Below are 18,403 nucleotides of genomic sequence, written 5' to 3'. Positions count from 1 at the left end.
CAGGAGCTTTAGTAAACCAGTGGCTGAACCTGTGATGAGACGCATTATCTCAACCCCCAAATAGAACTGGTGTTTTTATAACACCAGCCACACACACACACACACACACACACACACACACACACACACACACACACACACACACACACACACACACACACACACATCCTGCGTCTCTTCTGCCTTGGTGATAACAAGCAGCTGTGTTATGTCTTCACCCCAGCGACTGCACACACACACACACACACACACACACACACACACACACACACACACACACACACACACACACACACACACACACACACACACACACACACACAGTGAATAAACAGCGGCCCACACACACCTGGATGGGGACAGAATAGGAGGAGAGTAGAATTAGAGGACTGTGGTTCAACACGCCACCGGGTCGACGAACAGAACACCTGCTGCACCGACGGGTCACATGACTGCAGTCACTACCGCCTGGTGAAAGACCCTCAACACACGAGGGCTCAGCTGGTGTGTGTGTGTGTGTGTGTGTGTGTGTGTGTGTGTGTACCTGGGTGTTAAAGAGACAAGATGGGGGTGGGGCGGGACATGAGAAGCAAAACGAAAGTGTTTTTTTTGCCAAATGAAGCAGAGGGTCTGGTTCCATTCCTCTTCAAAGCGGTGACGTGTTGTGATGTCAGCGTTTGTTGGTTCCTTCACCAAATACCGTCTCGACCGTTCAGATCAGCACATGACTCAGGCAGCAAAGGGGATGAAGATGAGATGATGACCTTGGCCTTGAGAAAACTAGGTCAAGGTCAAATTTCAACTTTTGTACGTGGATTTTTAGTAGGCAGTCATGTGATACCGTACTCGCATTCTATTGGCTGACGGCTTCCAGAAGTGCGCTACGTTTTCAGACTTCTGTCAGACACAAAGTGTTTTAAACAGTCTGTCAGAGTGTTTTAAAGGTGATACAGATAGAAGGTGGTTTAACATCAGGATGGGGGGGGTTCAGTTTAAATTACCATAAATAATAAGATAAATATTTTGTCGCTCTATCGCAGAATTCGTTCCTGGAACAGATTAACCTCGAGGAACGAGGGGGGACTTTGGTTTTTAGGTCCACGTCTCTGAAACCTGATCAGATAGAATCACTAAACATCTTCAGGAAGCCAGAGGCACAAAAATGTGTAGATCAGAGTAAAATGTTGAGTTCAGGGGTGTCGCAGGATGTTCTAGTCTCTGACTGCCTCGTTCTATTTGGGACTGGTGAGACGATGATGGGAGGAGTGGACAGACGGGGGGAGTCAAATTGGAGGAGAGTGTGTGAGATAAGGAGTCGGCGAGAAGCAGAAATATAGTAAGCTGTAATGGGGGGGGAGAGACTTCATTAAAAAATGCATGTAATTACAAATGACTTGAGCGGGGGCTCAAAGACGGTAAAAGAGGTCTAACTTAATCCCAACCAGCGTTCTCCTCTCTTTAGTCTGAGCCCAACTCACAGTCAGAATCACATTACACACACTAACAGCACCATTAACCTCTGCAACAGCTCTATCCTCAGGGCACACACACACACACACACACACACACACACACACACACACACACACACACACACACACACTCACCCATCACACACACACACACACACACACACACACACACACACAGATGTCGCCACAAACCTTAAAAAGACGCAAAAACCCTTTAAAAAAAACGTTTTCTCCCCTCAAGGTCAGGCTAACGCTACGCTCCCTATAGGATGAACGCGCATACATCCCATAATCACAGGGTGTGTGTTCATCTGGGTAAACATGTGACATCGCTGAGCGTTTTGCCCGCAAAGTCAAACAAAGTCGAACCTGCAATCAAAGACGCACACAAACACACTCTTTTACACACTCGTTCACTTTAAACCACCCAAAACCGTCACTGCACGTTTATCCGGTACCTACATCTGTGGGGGGATAAGGGAGCTCTTTAAATGACCCCCCCTCCAGGAGAATAGTTTTAATGTGGTAAAAGCTGCCAGACGAAGCGAACGCATCGGGGTCAGGGGGGTCGACGTCTCGTTCTCCTCGTCTGGAAGCAGCTTGGTGGGACTCAGAGGAAGGAACGCAGCTGAGACAGAACCGAAGAATGCTGCTAATTGGTGGGGGGGGGTTCACAAGCCGGACCCCCCCCCCTCTGCAGATGTTCTGAACACATGGCAGGGTTTAGTCAGACGATGTCAACCGGTGTCGTTTAACGGCCTTCTGGTGATCTGTGAGAACATCAGAGCGCCTGATTGGTGGACCTGATGGGGGACCTGATGGGGGACCTGATGGGGGTCCTGATGGGGGACCTGATGGGGGACCTGATGGGGGTCCTGATGGGGGACCTGATGGGGGTCCTGATGGGGGACCTGACAGGGGACCTGATGGGGGACCTGATTGGTGGACCTGATGGGGGTCCTGATGGGGGACCTGATGGGGGACCTGATGATGGTCCTGATGGGGGCCCTGATGGGGGACCTGATGGGGGTCCTGATGGGGGACCTGATGGGGGTCCTGATGGGGGACCTGACAGGGGACCTGATGGGTGGACCTGATGGGGTTCCTGATGGGGGTTTTGATGGGGGTCGTGGGGGGGGTCGTGGGTGAGCAGCGAGACGCTGGGAACGCTCCGGTGATTCAACACTGCATGAAGTTTTTCCTAAGTCCACAAATCAAGAAGAATCAGCTTCACTCAGAAGCTCCTGGTCCGACCCGGGGTCAGTGACCCGGGGTCAGTGACCCGGGGTCAGCGACCTGGGGTCATGGCGTTCTTACCTTACGCAGGCGTCCGTTGCTGCTCCCCAGGAACACGACAGTGTGGTTCTGCACAAAGTCCACCGACACGGAGGTGAGACCTGGGTATTCAACCAGAGGGACGGCCCTCAGGGGCCTCCGTAGGGCCAGAGGGTGCTGCAGGTGGGCCGCCCCGCAATCCAGCTGATCGGGCTGCAACTGGAACCCCAAAAAGAGAAGAAAAAACACACAGATCAGAGATCAATACAGGTCAGCTGTGGTGTGGAATCGATTGAGGAACAGAAGCAGAAGCGGGTGATGAGAGCGAGGAGGAAGAGCAGCTGCAGAGCCGCGTTCTGATAAATCACAGCTAGAGACACGAAAAAGACTTTCAGTGCTGTTCAACACGCATAAGACGCCGCTTTTGTCAAAACGCTTCCGTCTGTAAGGATAACACGCTGGTGACATGTTTGCACGAGCGCCGCCTCAGCTGGGAGTTCTTTGAATATTTTAGAGCTCAGAGAGGAGGAAAAAATAGAAACGTTGAGTTAAGTGGACCGGATGGTTGTGGAGTTTGTTTCCCACGGACCCGTCTCACAGGCTCGTCTCTCATCGTAAATCGTGTCAGACGTTCCTTTAGAACCGTCCGTCAGAATAAAAAGTTCTCGTCTCTGGAGCGACGGAAACGCAAATGTAGAACTTGAGGAAGACGAACTTTATGGTGTAACAGAAAGAGAGCAAAACCAGTCGGAGCGCCGCTCAGAAGACCGAAACACGACCGCCGGAGGGTCGGTCTGATGGTCACAGCCGACCGGGGGGAACCGTCACCTTTGACCCCCGGCCCGTCAGTCAAAACCAGCAAACAATGAAAAGCTTGAATTTCACTGCATTCCAAAGGAGACTGTGCAAAGATTCTCCTTTATCATCAGACGCCGTCGTCACGGAGACCGAACGCGGTCCGAGCCGGAGTTTCTTCAACAGCAAAAAATGTATCTTCACGCGGCGAAAAGTCGTGAAATCTGTTCGTGTTCGTGACGAATCCACCGGGACGAGGAAAACGTTTGAGGTCTCAATGTGAACCTATCGCCCCCCCATCATGTCTCCATAGACCTGGAGTCAGGGATCAGCTGGACGTGAGAGGAATGTCACCCCTCCCACAACCCATAACCCCCCCAGCGTGGATCTGGAGCATCTCTGAGGCCATCGTGACCTCATGACTCATTACATGGGGGAGAATCTCTCCAAGTCATGAGCATCAGGGCGTAAGTGGATAACTGGTGTAAACACACACACACACACACACACACACACACACACACACACACACACACACACACACACACACACACACACACACACACACACACACACACACACACAGGATCTATCAGATGTACAGGGGTCATGAGTGGATGATTCTGTTTGGGGGGGTGTTAAAAACTGATCATAAATCAGGTTTAAATGTTAATAAAACAGTTTAGCTTCAGGTTCAGGACATGACTGAAGGAAAGAAAAGCGCGTCTGTGCGTCATCATGGGGGGGGGCAGAAATATTAACCAAATAACGCGCTAAATGAGACATCAGATCTGATAAATTAAATGAATATGTGGATGCTTTGTGTGTGTGTGTGTGTGGGGGGGTCTCACCACCAGGTTCTCCTTCTGGATGCAGGCCGCCCCGGAGCCCTGGATGACGCTGTCCAGCACCTGGACGTCGCCGCTGGGCGCGTTGGAGCAGCTCCTGCGCCCCCGGCGGATCTCCTCCTCGATGTCCGCGAACCTGAAGGCGCACAGAGCGGACCTCCGGTCCCCCTTAGAGAACACCCCGAACAGGTAGGGCTCGGAGCCGCTTACCCCCCCACCCCCGTCCGCCTGGACGTCCGCCCAGTAAACGGACAGGAGCCGGTTGTAGATGTTCCCGTTAGATCCGCACTGGAGGGGCATCTGGATGTAGGACTCGGTGAGCTTCCTGCTCTCCGGCCCGGAGGGTTTCCGGGGGGTGTCGGTGTCCAGACAGATCCGGGCCAGCAGGCTGTTGGGCTGGCTCTCCTTGTGGCCCATCTTGGCGTCATTATTAAAGGCGATGTAGGAGAAGCTCTTCTGGGTGAAGGCGCGGATGAAGCTCAGCTTGTTCTTGTTCTTCACCTCCTGCTTGATCTTGAACACGTTGTCCTCTGAAGGGTTAATGTCGTAGGTGAACAGTCGCGATAAATCCTTGATGTTCAGGGAGCGGATCGCGATCTCGGGGGTGTTCTCGAAGCGCAAATCTTCCTTGCTGTGGTTCTTGGGGAAAAACTGGGTCCCCGCCCCCGTGTAAGTGGCCCCTACGAGCAGCCGGGTGCCCCCCCCGTGGCTCCTGAAGATGAGGCCGACAGTTGATGCGTTGGGGTGATTGGCAGCGATGTTCAGCATGCTGGGGAAGACGGTCTTCTCGCCCTGGGGAGGGAACTCCACCGCGATCTCGGAGATGTTCTCCATCTTCCGGAGCTCGCAGAAGCCCTGGTACACCGACCCGCACACCACCAGCACCCCCTGGTCCCGGTCCAGCTTCAGCAGCTTGTTGTAGTTGTCGGTGAGGGACTTGGGGTGCTCGCAGGGCGCCTGGGGCAGCTGGGGCGCATGGCACAACAGGTTGTCCTCCACCGGACCGGTCCTCTTCTCCACCTCCACGCCCAGGGTCCGGTTCAGCTGGTAGACCGTGTTCACCGAGGCCAGGTAGATCCTCCCAGACACCGGGTCCACCACAAAGTTATTGGTCTGGTTCGGAGACGCGAACGTCTCCTGGAGGAGCAGCGCGCCGGCGCTCCGGCGCGTCTCCAGCGCCAGGACGCCGAGCAGCAGAACAGCGATCTCCACCGAAGGAGGCATGTTTCCTTCTGACCGGCTTCCGCGTGTTCTGTGCCGAGGGGGGCATTGAGCAATGACAAAAATGTGTGTTTGTTCCTATTGCGACAATCCGAGAGGAAAAGCTGTTTCCTGCTCAAACGCCTGAACCCAGAATGACGCGATAAGCGAGTCGTGCTTCCTTTTTCAGGCTGCCTCCCCTGTCCCTCTGCCCACTGAGCAGCTCAGCAGCCTGTCTGGGAGGCAGTCAGCCACAATGCCTCTCCGAGGGTCGGATAGGCGTTAACAATGGTGGTTATGACACAGAGTCCAAATGTATTCGTTGATGCGCAATTCCTGATCCACATCCACGGACCGAAGTGGTTTGGAGAAACGTCCCGGCGCGTAAACGACAAAGAAATGAAAGATGAATAAAATGACAATTAAAGTCAATTCCGTTTTAATAAAAAATCTCCTGAAATGATTGCAATTAATCTGCACAAATGTGTTTTTTTCCGTTGGTTCGAATCCAACAACAGAATAAACATGAAGTTCACTTTATTTTGAATTTGAACCCATTTAAACCGTAATCTGGGCTTTACGCGCCACATGAAGTTGTAAAAGACACCAACTACTCCCCTCAAAGTGGGACCGATTGATGGATCCCCCTCCCCTGGGTGATTCGGCTCATCACGGGGTTAATGAGGGGTCACCGTCCCACCTCCTGTCCTCCCCCCATCCCGGGCTCTCAGATTAGTTCTGCAGATTTTGAGGGTTCCGTTTTTGTGCACATTCGGTTCCGGTAAACACCGTGAAAGTGCAACCAGATGGGCACATCAGTGCACCTTTCCGGGTTTTGACATTCACACCCCCCCCCCCCGGCTCTCCTGCGCGTCTGGCCTCATAAATATTCAAGCGGGACACATGCGCCTCCGCTCCAAACGCACGGATGTGGCGCACGGATTTTTTTTTGTGTGTCATGATGGGTGTCTGCATATGTTCACATCCCTGAACAGGAATAAATGATCCCCGGTAAGGAAACCGGAAACCATCACGGATGTGTCAGACATGAATAAATCCTCACGCCTGAGAGGCGTCATCTCTGAACGCAATAATTAAAGTGGATGCTAAATCGTGCGCAAAAGCTTGTGCCTATTTACTGTGGGCTCCTCTTGGGACCAACTCACACTCCCCCGTGGGGCTCGCTCCTTCACCACTCGCAGCTTTAAACTGGGGGGGGGGGGCACAGTGTTGACTTTGGCGCACAGCCATGCGCGTCAAATCTGGCGGTGTGGAAAAGGAGGAAGGCGCGCCGATAAGGCGCAAACAGAATGACCCCAAGAGCTCAGAGCCGCTATCAGCACGGAGAATGCGCGTGCGTGTGGGGGGGTGCGCGTCCACGAGGTCCTGCAGGGGATAAGGCTCGGTTTGGGTGGGAGCTGTCAGCCTCAGATATCACCGGGGGGGGGGGGTGACTGAATGCTGCGGTTTGGCGCCGGTAAGTCAAACACCACAGTGGGTGGAATTAAGATGTGTGTGTGTGTGTGTGTGTGTGTGTGTGAGAAAGTGTGTGTGTGTCTCCTTCCTTTATAATGACAATATCGTCTCAGCTGAATCCCTCTTTGACATTTTTAAAGGCGTATTCCACTCAACTTGCCCCCCCAATAAATAGAGACAAGTGACTTGTGTTCAGACCCCCCCCACCTTTCTCCAAACAGACCACTCAATAAAAAGGACACACAACTTCTCACCGCCACTTAGAGTAGGTTAAAGGTGAAAGAGCGCCACCTGGTGGAGACAGGAAGCAGCTGCGACAGGTGGCCCGTGAGCAGGAAGTGGTTCAGGCCCCAAACTAGTAAAATTAAAATGAATTTAAAATTAAATTAATGAAATTAAAATCCATTAAAAACCAGAATTCCTCAGGCGTCGGTCAGGAATGCACTTTATTTATTCCACACTTAGAAAACGAGGTCGGAAGGCACTGGAGTGGTTTAGCACACAACCCTAGTTTTTAACTGTGTAAGGTCAAAGGTCAGCTCATTCTCAACTTCTCTGCAGCGTTTTTAGTAGCAAAAATTTTGAACGCATCCCTAAATCTACTGCAGTCTTGAGTCACACGTCCAGCTTCACGCCGTGATGAGAGACGACCTGCGTGACCTTCGCCGCTGCGACCTGGAAAGGGGGCGACGGCGAGCCCCACCTGAGTCGACTCTTCCTGCCCGGCAGCGGACCCCACCTTGAGGGTTTCAAATGAATGTGCTCGTCATCCCGCGTCACCGACTAGATGATGGAGAGTAAGAAGTTCTGAACACTAGGAGGAGGGACCGCAGTCAGGGAGGGGTGGGGGGGTGGAGATCTAGAGTCAAGTTCAGTTCAGATTGAGGTCGATTGGATTTTTTTTCCCTGCAAACGTCTCCCAAAGAAAAAAGATTCATCCTGGAAACACAGGTAAGACATTCATGACACGGAAACTGAGGCAACACCTGCTGAGGAATCTCTCCCCTCCATCCTGTCATCATGACCCCCCCCCTTGAGTGCTCGGGCATTAACAGGCAGATTTAGGTTTGGCACGAGGCGGAAATAAACCCAATCACTCCAAATATGGTTTTGGTTACAATTACAGTATTTTTCTCACCATAAGCTACACCTCAAATGTTCTCAAACACCGACAGTGTGCCTTATAATCCAGTTCCATTTATAATCCAGTGCACCTTGTAATCCAGTGTGCTTTATAGTGTGGAAAATACTGTAAACAATTACCTTCACTAATTGATTTTAAAAGCAGCTTCTGTTGGAGCTTGGATGAGATGTTTATGGGATGTTTCAGCTCTTCATGTTTCAGCCGTCATAGATTTACTGATCTGAGAGGGAATCAAGTCAAAGCGTGTTCTCCTTTCTGTTCAAAACGGTGAGGGAAGCACAAGAAGTTTGGAGTCGTCATGACGCTCCAAGGCCACGGTCATCCGTCAACGTGTTTCATCACAGCAAGAAAATAAAATAAAATAAAATAAGGAGCGACTCCCCAGGAAGGTTTTCAGCCGTGGTTCAAACCGAAAAATCACAGCAAGGTCAGAGTTCTCGTCCCAAAGCGAATCGACCACACGGACACGCGTCCAGATTCCTGACGACACGTCATGTGGAGTAAAAGAAGCATAATGCTACATATTACTGAATAAAATAACATGGAAATAAAAATATATATTATCAGAAATGATACATAATATTTGATTAAACCCTACAGATTAAAAACGTGACGCGTTCTGTGAGGGATCAAACACAAACCGTTCATTTCCAAAAAAAATGTAAACGATCATCTTCATCCTAAGTGACACTCAGAAATGTTCTTCGCTTCGCCCCCCCCATCGGGGCTCGGCTGACTCTTCGGCGCCCCGGCCACGCGTCCGACCGAACGGCGATCATCACATTCTTCAAACTCAGCACGAGTGCGGCGACAGTTTCATCGCCCGGTGTCGGAGAAACAATGCATCCTGGGATGAAATGTGTTCATCTGCGCGGCTGCAGGGCGTAGTGGGCGTAGCTGGAGAGCCCCTCCCAGTTCCTCCACACGAAGGCCAGCAGGACGACGAAGAGGAGGGTGGACAGCGAGCGCGCCCGTGTCTTCAGCAGCGGCACCACACAACTGGCCACGGTGGAGACGAACACCAGCAGCACCGCCATCAGGGTCAGCAGCACGTTGATGAGCTTCCCCAGGAGGGTCCGGGCCGTGGCGTTCTCCAGCCCCTCCAGCTGGACCACCTGCTGCTGCTGCTGCTGAAGCTCCATCTTAGAGATCCTGGTCTGACACGCCTCCAAGGCTTCCTGTGGAGGAGGAAACCGACAGGAAAAGTCACGATTTTAATTTCATTAAAACATTTAAATCTTTTATAACACAAACGCTCTTCAAAACTGGACATTAATGTGTTTGTAAAGTACAGAACAGCTCAGATCTCAGATCGGTTTGCGTCTGAAGTGGAAGCCTTTGAGTGTAAAGCTTAGCCTGCACTGCCCCCTGCTGGCAGACAGAGGAAATGCAGTGAAGCCGCTTAGAAGCAGTGAGGACAGAAGTTATTTACAGTCAATAGTGAGATAATAACTTTAACTCTTGGAGAATGTGTGATCACCTCACAGCTGCTCGTTTTACTTAATTTATAAGTCTTGTTATTATTGAATACAAAACGAGAAAACAAGAAATCTATTTTTGTGAAAGTTCACCGTGTGTCTACAGTCCTGGTCAAAAAAAAAGAGTAATGTGTTCTCATTCCATTTGGTGCCACTGGGTGTGACTGTAAAAAAAAAAAATCACACAACACGTTTCCGTGTAAACACGTTTGAAACTCGTTAACTGGGCCTCGTGAACCGACCTGTATGTCTCTGGCTCGCTCGTACGACTGGTAGGCGATCTTCTCCTCCATGCTGGCCAGCTCGTGTTTGAGGTTCAGGATCTCATTCTGATGCAGCTCCGTCAGATCATTCAGCTGCTCCTCCAGACGCTCACACCTGAACACACAGACGCAAAAAAAACACGTGACTGTCTGGGGATTATTAGCTTAGACTAAAAAAAACACACGCAGGAATTAGCAGAAACCGACTCCGGAGGCATCGAACCACGTGGCATCAGATGGAACTGGTGATTCACCCCGACAAGATTAGGACGCGCTTACTCAACCACTGACACAAGCAGCCAATCAGAGGCAGGCAGCAAGAGGAACCTGGCCAATAGGAGCAGGAAGAGGGACGTAAACTCCTGTTGTGTTTGGCAAACAAGTGCAGGAACAGGTTAGAGGTAAACCCCGCGTTCGTTCCCTGTTTGGTTCCTTTTGAATTTTACTCCCTAGTTCAGGGCGGTGAAATAAACTACAGGCAGAACGGGATGCTGGGATATGTTTCCATTAGTTCTGGGTATTATCTGCTTTTATAGCTGAATACCTTTAAGGAAATATATCATTTAACATAAAAAAAACAATCCCTAAGTTTATGTATACCTGTAATGAGAACATGTATTTCACAAAGATAGAGCATTTATATTCTGAAGCTCTGAAGACGACTCAATAAACAGTCAATAACTTCATTGATCAACGAAGACAGCGAGTTTTCAGAGTGAACGTCGACTAATAATGGATCAATATAAATATGATGGTTTGTAGGAGGTGAAAAGGTGATAAATGGGTTATCTTTATGATATTTAATAAGTTTAGGTGGGAAATGAATGACCTTTGGCTCCATGAACCAGATAACTATCAAGAACTGAACGTTCAAGGAGGTAATAAAAACCTGGAGAGGTGAGGGAACCACTGAACATCTGACTGAAGGGGAACTGATAGAGGAAACACGTGGAGACCTTTCTATGTCTGTATCAGGTCAGACGAGGACTGGAGCTCGTCTTCAGACGGTCTCTATCTGCTCAGGTTGTTCCTGGAGGACAAACGACGGACACGTGAGGAGAAATACACGCGTGTTTCTCTGCACAGCGTGTTAATCTCTGGTGCCCCCCTGTCCCAACAGTCCAGAGGATTCAGACGTGTTTTTAAGGCCGGCTGCCGACACACACACACTCGCACACGCACGCACACACACACACTCGCACACGCACGCACACACACACGCACGCACACGCGCACACACACACGCACATCCGCACGCACACACGCACACACACACACGCACACACACACGCACACACACACACACACGCACACGCGCACACACACACGCACACACACACACACACACACACACACGCACACGCACACGCACACGCACACACACACACGCACACACACACACACACACACACACACACGCACACGCGCACACACACACGCACACACACACACGCACACACACACCTGAAGCGTTCCTCCTGCAGCGTTTGCATCATCACCATGTAGTCTCTCTGGTAGTTGATCTTCATCACGTCCAGGCTCTCCTCCAGCCGTGCCTGGACCTCCCTGAGATCCTGCAGGTCCAGGCTGGAGCTCTGGCTCCTCTCCAGTGTGTTCCCCTTAGAGCTGGGCGGGCCCCCGGGGGCCCCGGTGGTGCTGTTGGCTCCCGCTGAGCCCGACGTGGCGCTGGAGCAATCGTCCTCGCTGCCGTATTTGGAGCTGGCCTGGAGGTGCTGCACGGCGCCCCCTAGCGAGCGCCCGCCGGCCCCCGTCACGCCGTCTTCCGCTGGGGGGTCGTCCAGCGACGGGATGTTGTCGGCGCTTCCGAACTTGTTACGGATCAGCGAGGCGATCTCCCGCGGTTTGGAGACGACGGCGCCGGCGGCGGAGTGTGTGGCGTGCGAGAAGCTGGAGAGCCCCCCCTTCACGCTGTCCACCACGCCCTCGCTGAACCCCGTCACTTTGGCCCCCACGTCTTTCAGGCCCTGCTGCATGTCCCGCAGGACGTCCTTGGGCTGGCGGGGGATGCCGTTGTGCTCCACCTCCCGCAGCTTCCGGTGGTAGTGCTCCAGCTTCCGCTGCAGCTGCTGGATGGTCTGCGCCGACTTCTGGTTCTTCTTCTCAAAAACCTGGGGGGGGGGGGGCAGAACGGGGAGAAAAATCACATCATTGAAAAAAGATCCGCTGTAAACCTGGTTTAGTGTTGAACCAGTTCTTTCCTTGGAGGTTTAGAAGCCTGTTTAACCCCAGTCCTCGCCCCCCTCCCTCACCTGTTTGATGTTAACCCCCAGTCCTCGCCCCCCTCCCTCACCTGTTTGATGCGTGTGCTCTGCTGCTTGTCGGCGTTGTTGGCCAGTTTGAGGTATTCGGACACGTTGTCATCCCGCGCCGTCTGCTCGATCTTGATCTGCTCCGTCAGCTTGAGGATCTTCTGCTGCAGCTGACAGATGGTCTGCTTCATGCGCTGGGGGTCCGGGGCCCCGTCGTCGCCCCCCCCTGAGAACGAGCTGTCGGGCCCGCCTGAAACGGCCAGCGACGTCTGTCCCAGCCCACTCACCTCCAGCCGCTCGATCTGTGGGGGGGGATCACAGAGGGGGGGGGTTAGGAGTCAGTATTAAAGGCGGGACGCGACAGGAGGAACCTGCTGCTGTGAAACCGTTCGGACACCCCCGATCATATTCCAGATTTTATCATCACCGGTGGTTTAGACGGGACAATCCTTCCTGTTGGGACGCGCTGACGACCGGCGGGGGGGTCTGAGTCCGACGTCATTCTTTTACGCTGATGGAGGTTTAAGTTAAAGATGTAGAAAGTGACAAAAGTTAAAAACAACCAGAACCAAATACCAGCCTGTTAGCTCACGGAGAGCCAGCTAGACCCAACTCAACCCCAATCAGCTCCATCAGATCCCGACTTGCACCAGCCTGCTTCTGATTAAATCATTATTACACACGTTTGGTAAATCCTATAAACCTTGTTTCACTCCTTAAATGTCGTCGTGCTCGTCTGCTGTGATATTTAACTGAAATCGCTGACGCAGCGTTATTTATTGACTCATTTTGCTGACATACAGTAAAAGCAAAAGCGTTCTTCATTCCAGCAGCGTCTCCAAGGATGGGGGGGTAAATTTAGTCAGGGTGGGAGGCCACTGTCGGTCAGTTTCTATAAAGAGGAAAATGATTGATCAATTTGGATTTTATGTTCAAATTCTGATTTATAATCAATAGATATAAAAACTCAAGAAAGAATATAAGAAATATATTCACCCAGGGAATACCTACCTTAACGTTTGAATCCATGTATTCGCAAGTAGATAGAAAGATGTTTTATTAGTCATAAAAAAATTTCTAAATGTATGTTTTATAAGTATATTTATAAGTTTAAGTATGTTTTTTTCCCCTTTTTTAGTGAGATTTACAGGAACACAATGAGAACACTTCCTCCAGTAGCCGTGATGGAGAACACGACTGGTAGAGTTTGGTCAATTTAATTACAACAGCTCTGAAGATCAATGACACAAAGCATGATCATAGCATCAAAGCATCAAAGCAGACACACACACACACACACACACACACACACACACACACACACACACACACACACACACCTCTGGAGCCGATTGTTCTAGATAGTTCACACCGTCAGCGCCATAACAGGTGTGAGCGAACCGACATGGAGACTAACTGACGACACAGACGCGGGTCGACAACTCAAAGCGTGTCATAGAAGAAGAAAAATAGAAAATAAAGGACATGACATGACATAAAAACATTCACCTTACATATGAAGGGTTATTGACTCATTTTGCTGACATACAATAAAAACAAAAGCTTCTGCATTTCTGCAGCGTCTCCGAGGACGGGGGGGTAAATTTAGTCAGAAGGCCACTGCCGGTCAGTTTCTACAAAGAGGAAGATGATTGGTCATTTTGGATTCTATGAAGAAAAGAAAGTGGAACAAGAAAATTATTCTGACTGACATCATAATGATAGAAAACAATAAAAATCATTTCCTCACAGGAATCCATAAAGTACTTTCCTCTATTATAATAAATGCTTTAGTGTCTGAATCCACTCAAATATAATGTATATAAATATAGTCAAAGTCAGGTACCGGTGTGTGTGTGTGTGTGTGTGTGTGTGTGTGTGTGTGTGTGTGTGTGTGTGTGTGTGTGTGCACCGCGCTAGACTATTCACACCATAACAGGTAAGAATGAACCTACATGACTAATTGATGACACACACACACACACACACACACACACACACACACACACACACACACACACACACACACACACACACACACACACACACACACACACACACACACACACACACACACACACACACACACACACACCGCGTCCTAACCGGTGAAAGCCCGACCTTCCCCGGTTCCCTCCGCCGGCCGCTCCTCGGCACCGGGTCCGTCTTTAACGCTCTGTCGCGGGGCTGAAGCCGACTCACCTTCCCGTTGGTCAGACGGAGAACTTGTTCCCAGTGCATTGTGGACACAACCCGGGGCTTCTCATCTGCCCCGCCGCTCTGAGGATCTGCCCCCGCCCGTTAAAGCCCCCCCCCCTCCGCGCACCGGAGCTGCTTCCACTCCGGGCTTGTTGTGAAAGTTGAAGCTCACCTGAAACCGTCTTCAATTGGGTAATGCTGGAAGCCACGCCCCTAACCCCTCCCCCCCCCCTCCCTCACAGCTGAGGGGTGACGTCACCCTATCAGCCGCGCGGCAGCAGCCGGGAGGACCGGAAATAACTCAGGGGTCGGTGACGCAACGAGACCGAAACACAACAGAATACTGATGATTTAATGAAAGTCAAATAATACATAAAATACACAACTAACAATGAGAACTTTAAGTATTTTTCACTTTTAAAACTGTCAAATCAAATTTATATTAAGTTTACATTAAGTTTACTATACGTACTGTGTACTTTACTAACATGTCCGAAAAAATAAATAGTGCGTTAACTTTCTGTTCATTAATTCTGCTTCTTTCTCTTTGCACTGTTTTCCTTTTTTGTGCACCAATCCTGCTTTATGTGCCCTTAATCACCCCTTGGGCACAGATAAAGTTTTTTTGAATTGAATTGAATTTATTTATAAAGCACATGTGATACATTTCAATGTGCTTAAAAACTTGTTAAGATCATTCAAAATGAATTTATTATACTAGCATTTCATACATAAAACAGTGAAGAAAAATTGGTAAAAGAAATAATAATAATAATAATAATAAAGTGTTTCTAAACGTAGGTTTTACCCATGAACTTGATGAAAAGCTTGCAATAAAAAAAACTGTTTTCAGTCTGCTTTTGAAGGAGTTCCAAACCAGAACCATAATGGCTGAAGAAAACCAAAAACCACTCTAGACATCAAGCTTCATTATGACTGGGAAAGTAATTAATAGAACTTATTTTGCTCCATAGAGACATGACCGTCAGTGACGACTGGATTTATGAACAAACAGCCAACAATGAAGAGAAAACCTGTGATCAAGACAAACAACCGGCCACACACACGTCTGAGGAAATATCAGCTTCCAGCTGGGAAGAGGACTGGAAGGCAGGACAAACCAGTTTGACATCCCTTACACACACACACACACACACACACACACACACACACACACACACACACACACACACACACACACACACACACACACACACACACACACACACACACACACACACACACACACACACACACACACACACACACACACACACACACACACACAGCCAAGGGGACATTCTTCCAGATAATGAGACATACTGACAGATTTAGCTGTTATTTAACACTATTCAGTCATTTGACTGTTAAAATAAAACCACCTCACATTGTTCTGATTATTGTGTGACCCTGTTGAACACATGAAGGCCCAAACGGATGAATGAATGAATGAATCCATCAGTGAAACAAATGCCTGGTGCATGAAGTCTGTCAGGACGATGTGATGAGTTGAGGAGCTAAAACGGCGCGCTGAGGCGTCGCTGTGGAGAAGTGACGCGTCCGAGCTGCACCTGCCGTCTTCTCGGCCGCGTCCTAAACTGTATTAATAGCTTCATGACGGTGAGCATGAAAGAAATGCCGGCTTCATTCCTGCAAGCGGCCGGCGCAGTAAACGTGAATATGACCCAGTTTATCTGAAGAGTTAAATATGTTCTGTGTGACTTAAGAGTTAAATGGGGGGGGGGGGGCAAAGGACGAGTCCCTTGAACCCAGCAATACAGACTAGATAGAGACTGTATAGATATTGTGATAAGCGGGCCCAGTGACCTGAATAAACTGGCACCAAATCAGTTTATTTGCCCTTTCATTGATCAATAAACTCTTTATCAATGATGAGAATCACACCAGCTTTGCCAGCGGGTACCCTCCGTTACAGGACAGAGTTTTATGACATGCTCATAACGTAATGCTCTCATAAAGAGGCCGCTTACCCAACAAACGCTCTATTCCATCAGGACGCAGTGAATCATGGGTATTATTTGACTACTGGTGTGTGTAATTAAAGATGTTGGGCTGAAGGATTCCCCTCATTTCCCAGCGTAAACGCCGATGTGTCGAGCCGCTGAGGCGAGACGCGACGTTCACTGAATAACAAAAGTGTGTGAGTGTGTGTTTGTTGGAGGGATCCCACACTGATTACACTTTAAAGAAGGCTAAGTGTTCTGCATGGACCTATCCGCATGCAAATGCCCTCCTGGGGGGGTCTGTTCTCCCAAACCGGGACGGCCTGCTTGGGGAGTCGGTTACGCAACGATCTGATGCAGAAGAAGCTGAGGACGGGTAACCCCGAATAAAACCCACCAGAGGCCCCGGGGCCGCAGCCAGAACCGAAACACCGGGAAATACCGCTCAACCAAACGGGTTTTCAGGAAGTAGCCGAGCTTCAGTCAAAGACAGGAAAAACGTACGAGTGTGATCCGTTGTGACGGAGCTGAAAGGCAAACGTTTCCCTATTTAAAATAAAACCATTTTAATCCATTCCAGCCCTGATAAAAAGTCCCAAACCCACTAAATTATGAAGAAAGAGACTTCATCTGTGTACAATTAATTATATATGTTACATAAAAAATGACAAATAATGAAAATAAAACACTAAAGTCACCAGAGTTACGTCTTTACTCCACCAACCAGAACGAGATCCGGTCTCAATGATGTCATATCCATCCGCCAACACGTGGTAAAGAACGAGATCCGGTCTCACTGATGTCGTATCCATCCGCCAACACGCGGTAAAGAAAGAGATCCGGTCTCACTGATGTCATATCCATCCGCCAACACGCGGTAAAGAACGAGGTCCGGTCTCACTGATGTCGTATCCATCCGCCAACACGCGGTAAAGAACGAGATCCGGTCTCACTGATGTCGTATCCATCCGCCAACACGCGGTAAAGAACGAGATCCGGTCTCACTGATGTCGTATCCATCCGCCAACACGCGGTAAAGAACGAGATCCGGTCTCACTGATGTCGTATCCATCCGCCAACACGTGGTAAAGAACGAGATCCGGTCTCACTGATGTCGTATCCATCCGCCAACACGTGTTGGTGTCCTGAAACACAGCTCGTATCTCAAACTACTCGTACGTCCAGCAGCTCGTGTCTCGAGGTTCTGCTGTACTTCATTAATCCCCAATGGGGGGATTATATGTCACTCAATATATTTCACAGACATAAACATGTAATGTAGGGACAGAGATGGGGGGGTGATGGGCAGCAGCACTCAGGAGGTGACCTCCTCTCCACCCACCATTAGATGTGGATCACTCAAAATGAGATCCACACAACAAGAACATCCTGCACTGCCTCAGACACACATATGGCTCAGATTTTTGTGTTAAATGTAGGTCAAAACGCAGAAGGCCCTAACTTTTTATTTGGGTGGGGGTCCTCCGTTCTCGTCCTGTTGGTCACATGACTCCTGACGCCTCCTGGTTCAGACACAGCCGTGATGCTCTGATGGAGTGGAAACAGAACCGTTTTTCAGCTCTGTCACATCACGTCTACTGAACACCAACCAGGTTGTGACCAAAGACACGTTTCTGCCTTGAATGCAGTTTATTATGTAAAGATGTATGGCTTTTGGAAACATAAAAAAAACCCATTGCATCACTTATTTTTTAGGCTTATGCATGTCTGTAAAGTCTCACAGTCAGTGTTTGGTGTAAACGTGACATCACACACCCATAACTGGGTCGTCTACTTAAACCTCGTCTATTTTTACTTGCGGGTCCAAACGACGGTACCTTGTTGGTCGTTACGCCTCGCATTCCAGCCCGCTGGTTTTGAGCCTCCGTTGAAGTCGGTGTGTGTTCTCGCCAGGCGGCGGCAGCGGCGGTTTCCAGGACGCGAGGCCGATGCAGCCATGCCCCCCGATCGCCATGCTGTTCTCTGACAGTCGCGCTCCGCTCCACACCTTTCCTATGA

At 49.8% G+C, this 18,403-nt stretch overlaps 2 protein-coding genes across 8 annotated transcripts in view; both read right to left on the bottom strand.

The window, feature by feature from the left end:
* plxnd1 (plexin D1) overlaps positions 1-5,969 on the bottom strand; it is a 65,113-nt gene extending 59,144 nt beyond the window's left edge. The window contains exons 1-2 of the mRNA XM_068329375.1: positions 4,394-5,969; positions 2,790-2,966 (exon numbers count right to left, since the gene is read on the bottom strand). Of these exons, the coding sequence (XP_068185476.1) occupies positions 2,790-2,966; positions 4,394-5,614 (1,398 nt within the window). The 5' untranslated portion in view covers positions 5,615-5,969. The remainder of the gene's footprint in view (positions 1-2,789; positions 2,967-4,393) is intronic.
* A 43-nt stretch (positions 5,970-6,012) lies between these two features.
* tmcc1a (transmembrane and coiled-coil domain family 1a) overlaps positions 6,013-18,403 on the bottom strand; it is a 38,538-nt gene continuing 26,147 nt past the window's right edge. For 5 of the 7 annotated variants that reach the window (XM_068329398.1, XM_068329457.1, XM_068329408.1 and 2 more), the window contains 4 exons: positions 12,263-12,523; positions 11,416-12,080; positions 9,931-10,066; positions 6,013-9,388 (listed from right to left, as the gene is read on the bottom strand). In XM_068329398.1, coding sequence (XP_068185499.1) covers positions 9,074-9,388; positions 9,931-10,066; positions 11,416-12,080; positions 12,263-12,523 — 1,377 coding nt within the window. In that variant the 3' untranslated portion in view covers positions 6,013-9,073. Of the gene's footprint in view, positions 9,389-9,930; positions 10,067-11,415; positions 12,081-12,262; positions 12,524-12,648; positions 12,733-14,423; positions 14,546-18,403 lie in introns of those variants that run through there. The other 2 variants (XM_068329418.1, XM_068329436.1) reach the window with 2 other exon arrangements.

The sequence above is a fragment of the Antennarius striatus genome, chromosome 2 (assembly GCF_040054535.1).
Source record: "Antennarius striatus isolate MH-2024 chromosome 2, ASM4005453v1, whole genome shotgun sequence".
NCBI lineage: Eukaryota > Metazoa > Chordata > Actinopteri > Lophiiformes > Antennariidae > Antennarius > Antennarius striatus.
Note: the sequence above shows the minus strand (reverse complement) of the source record. Positions and strands in the feature narration are given on the sequence as shown.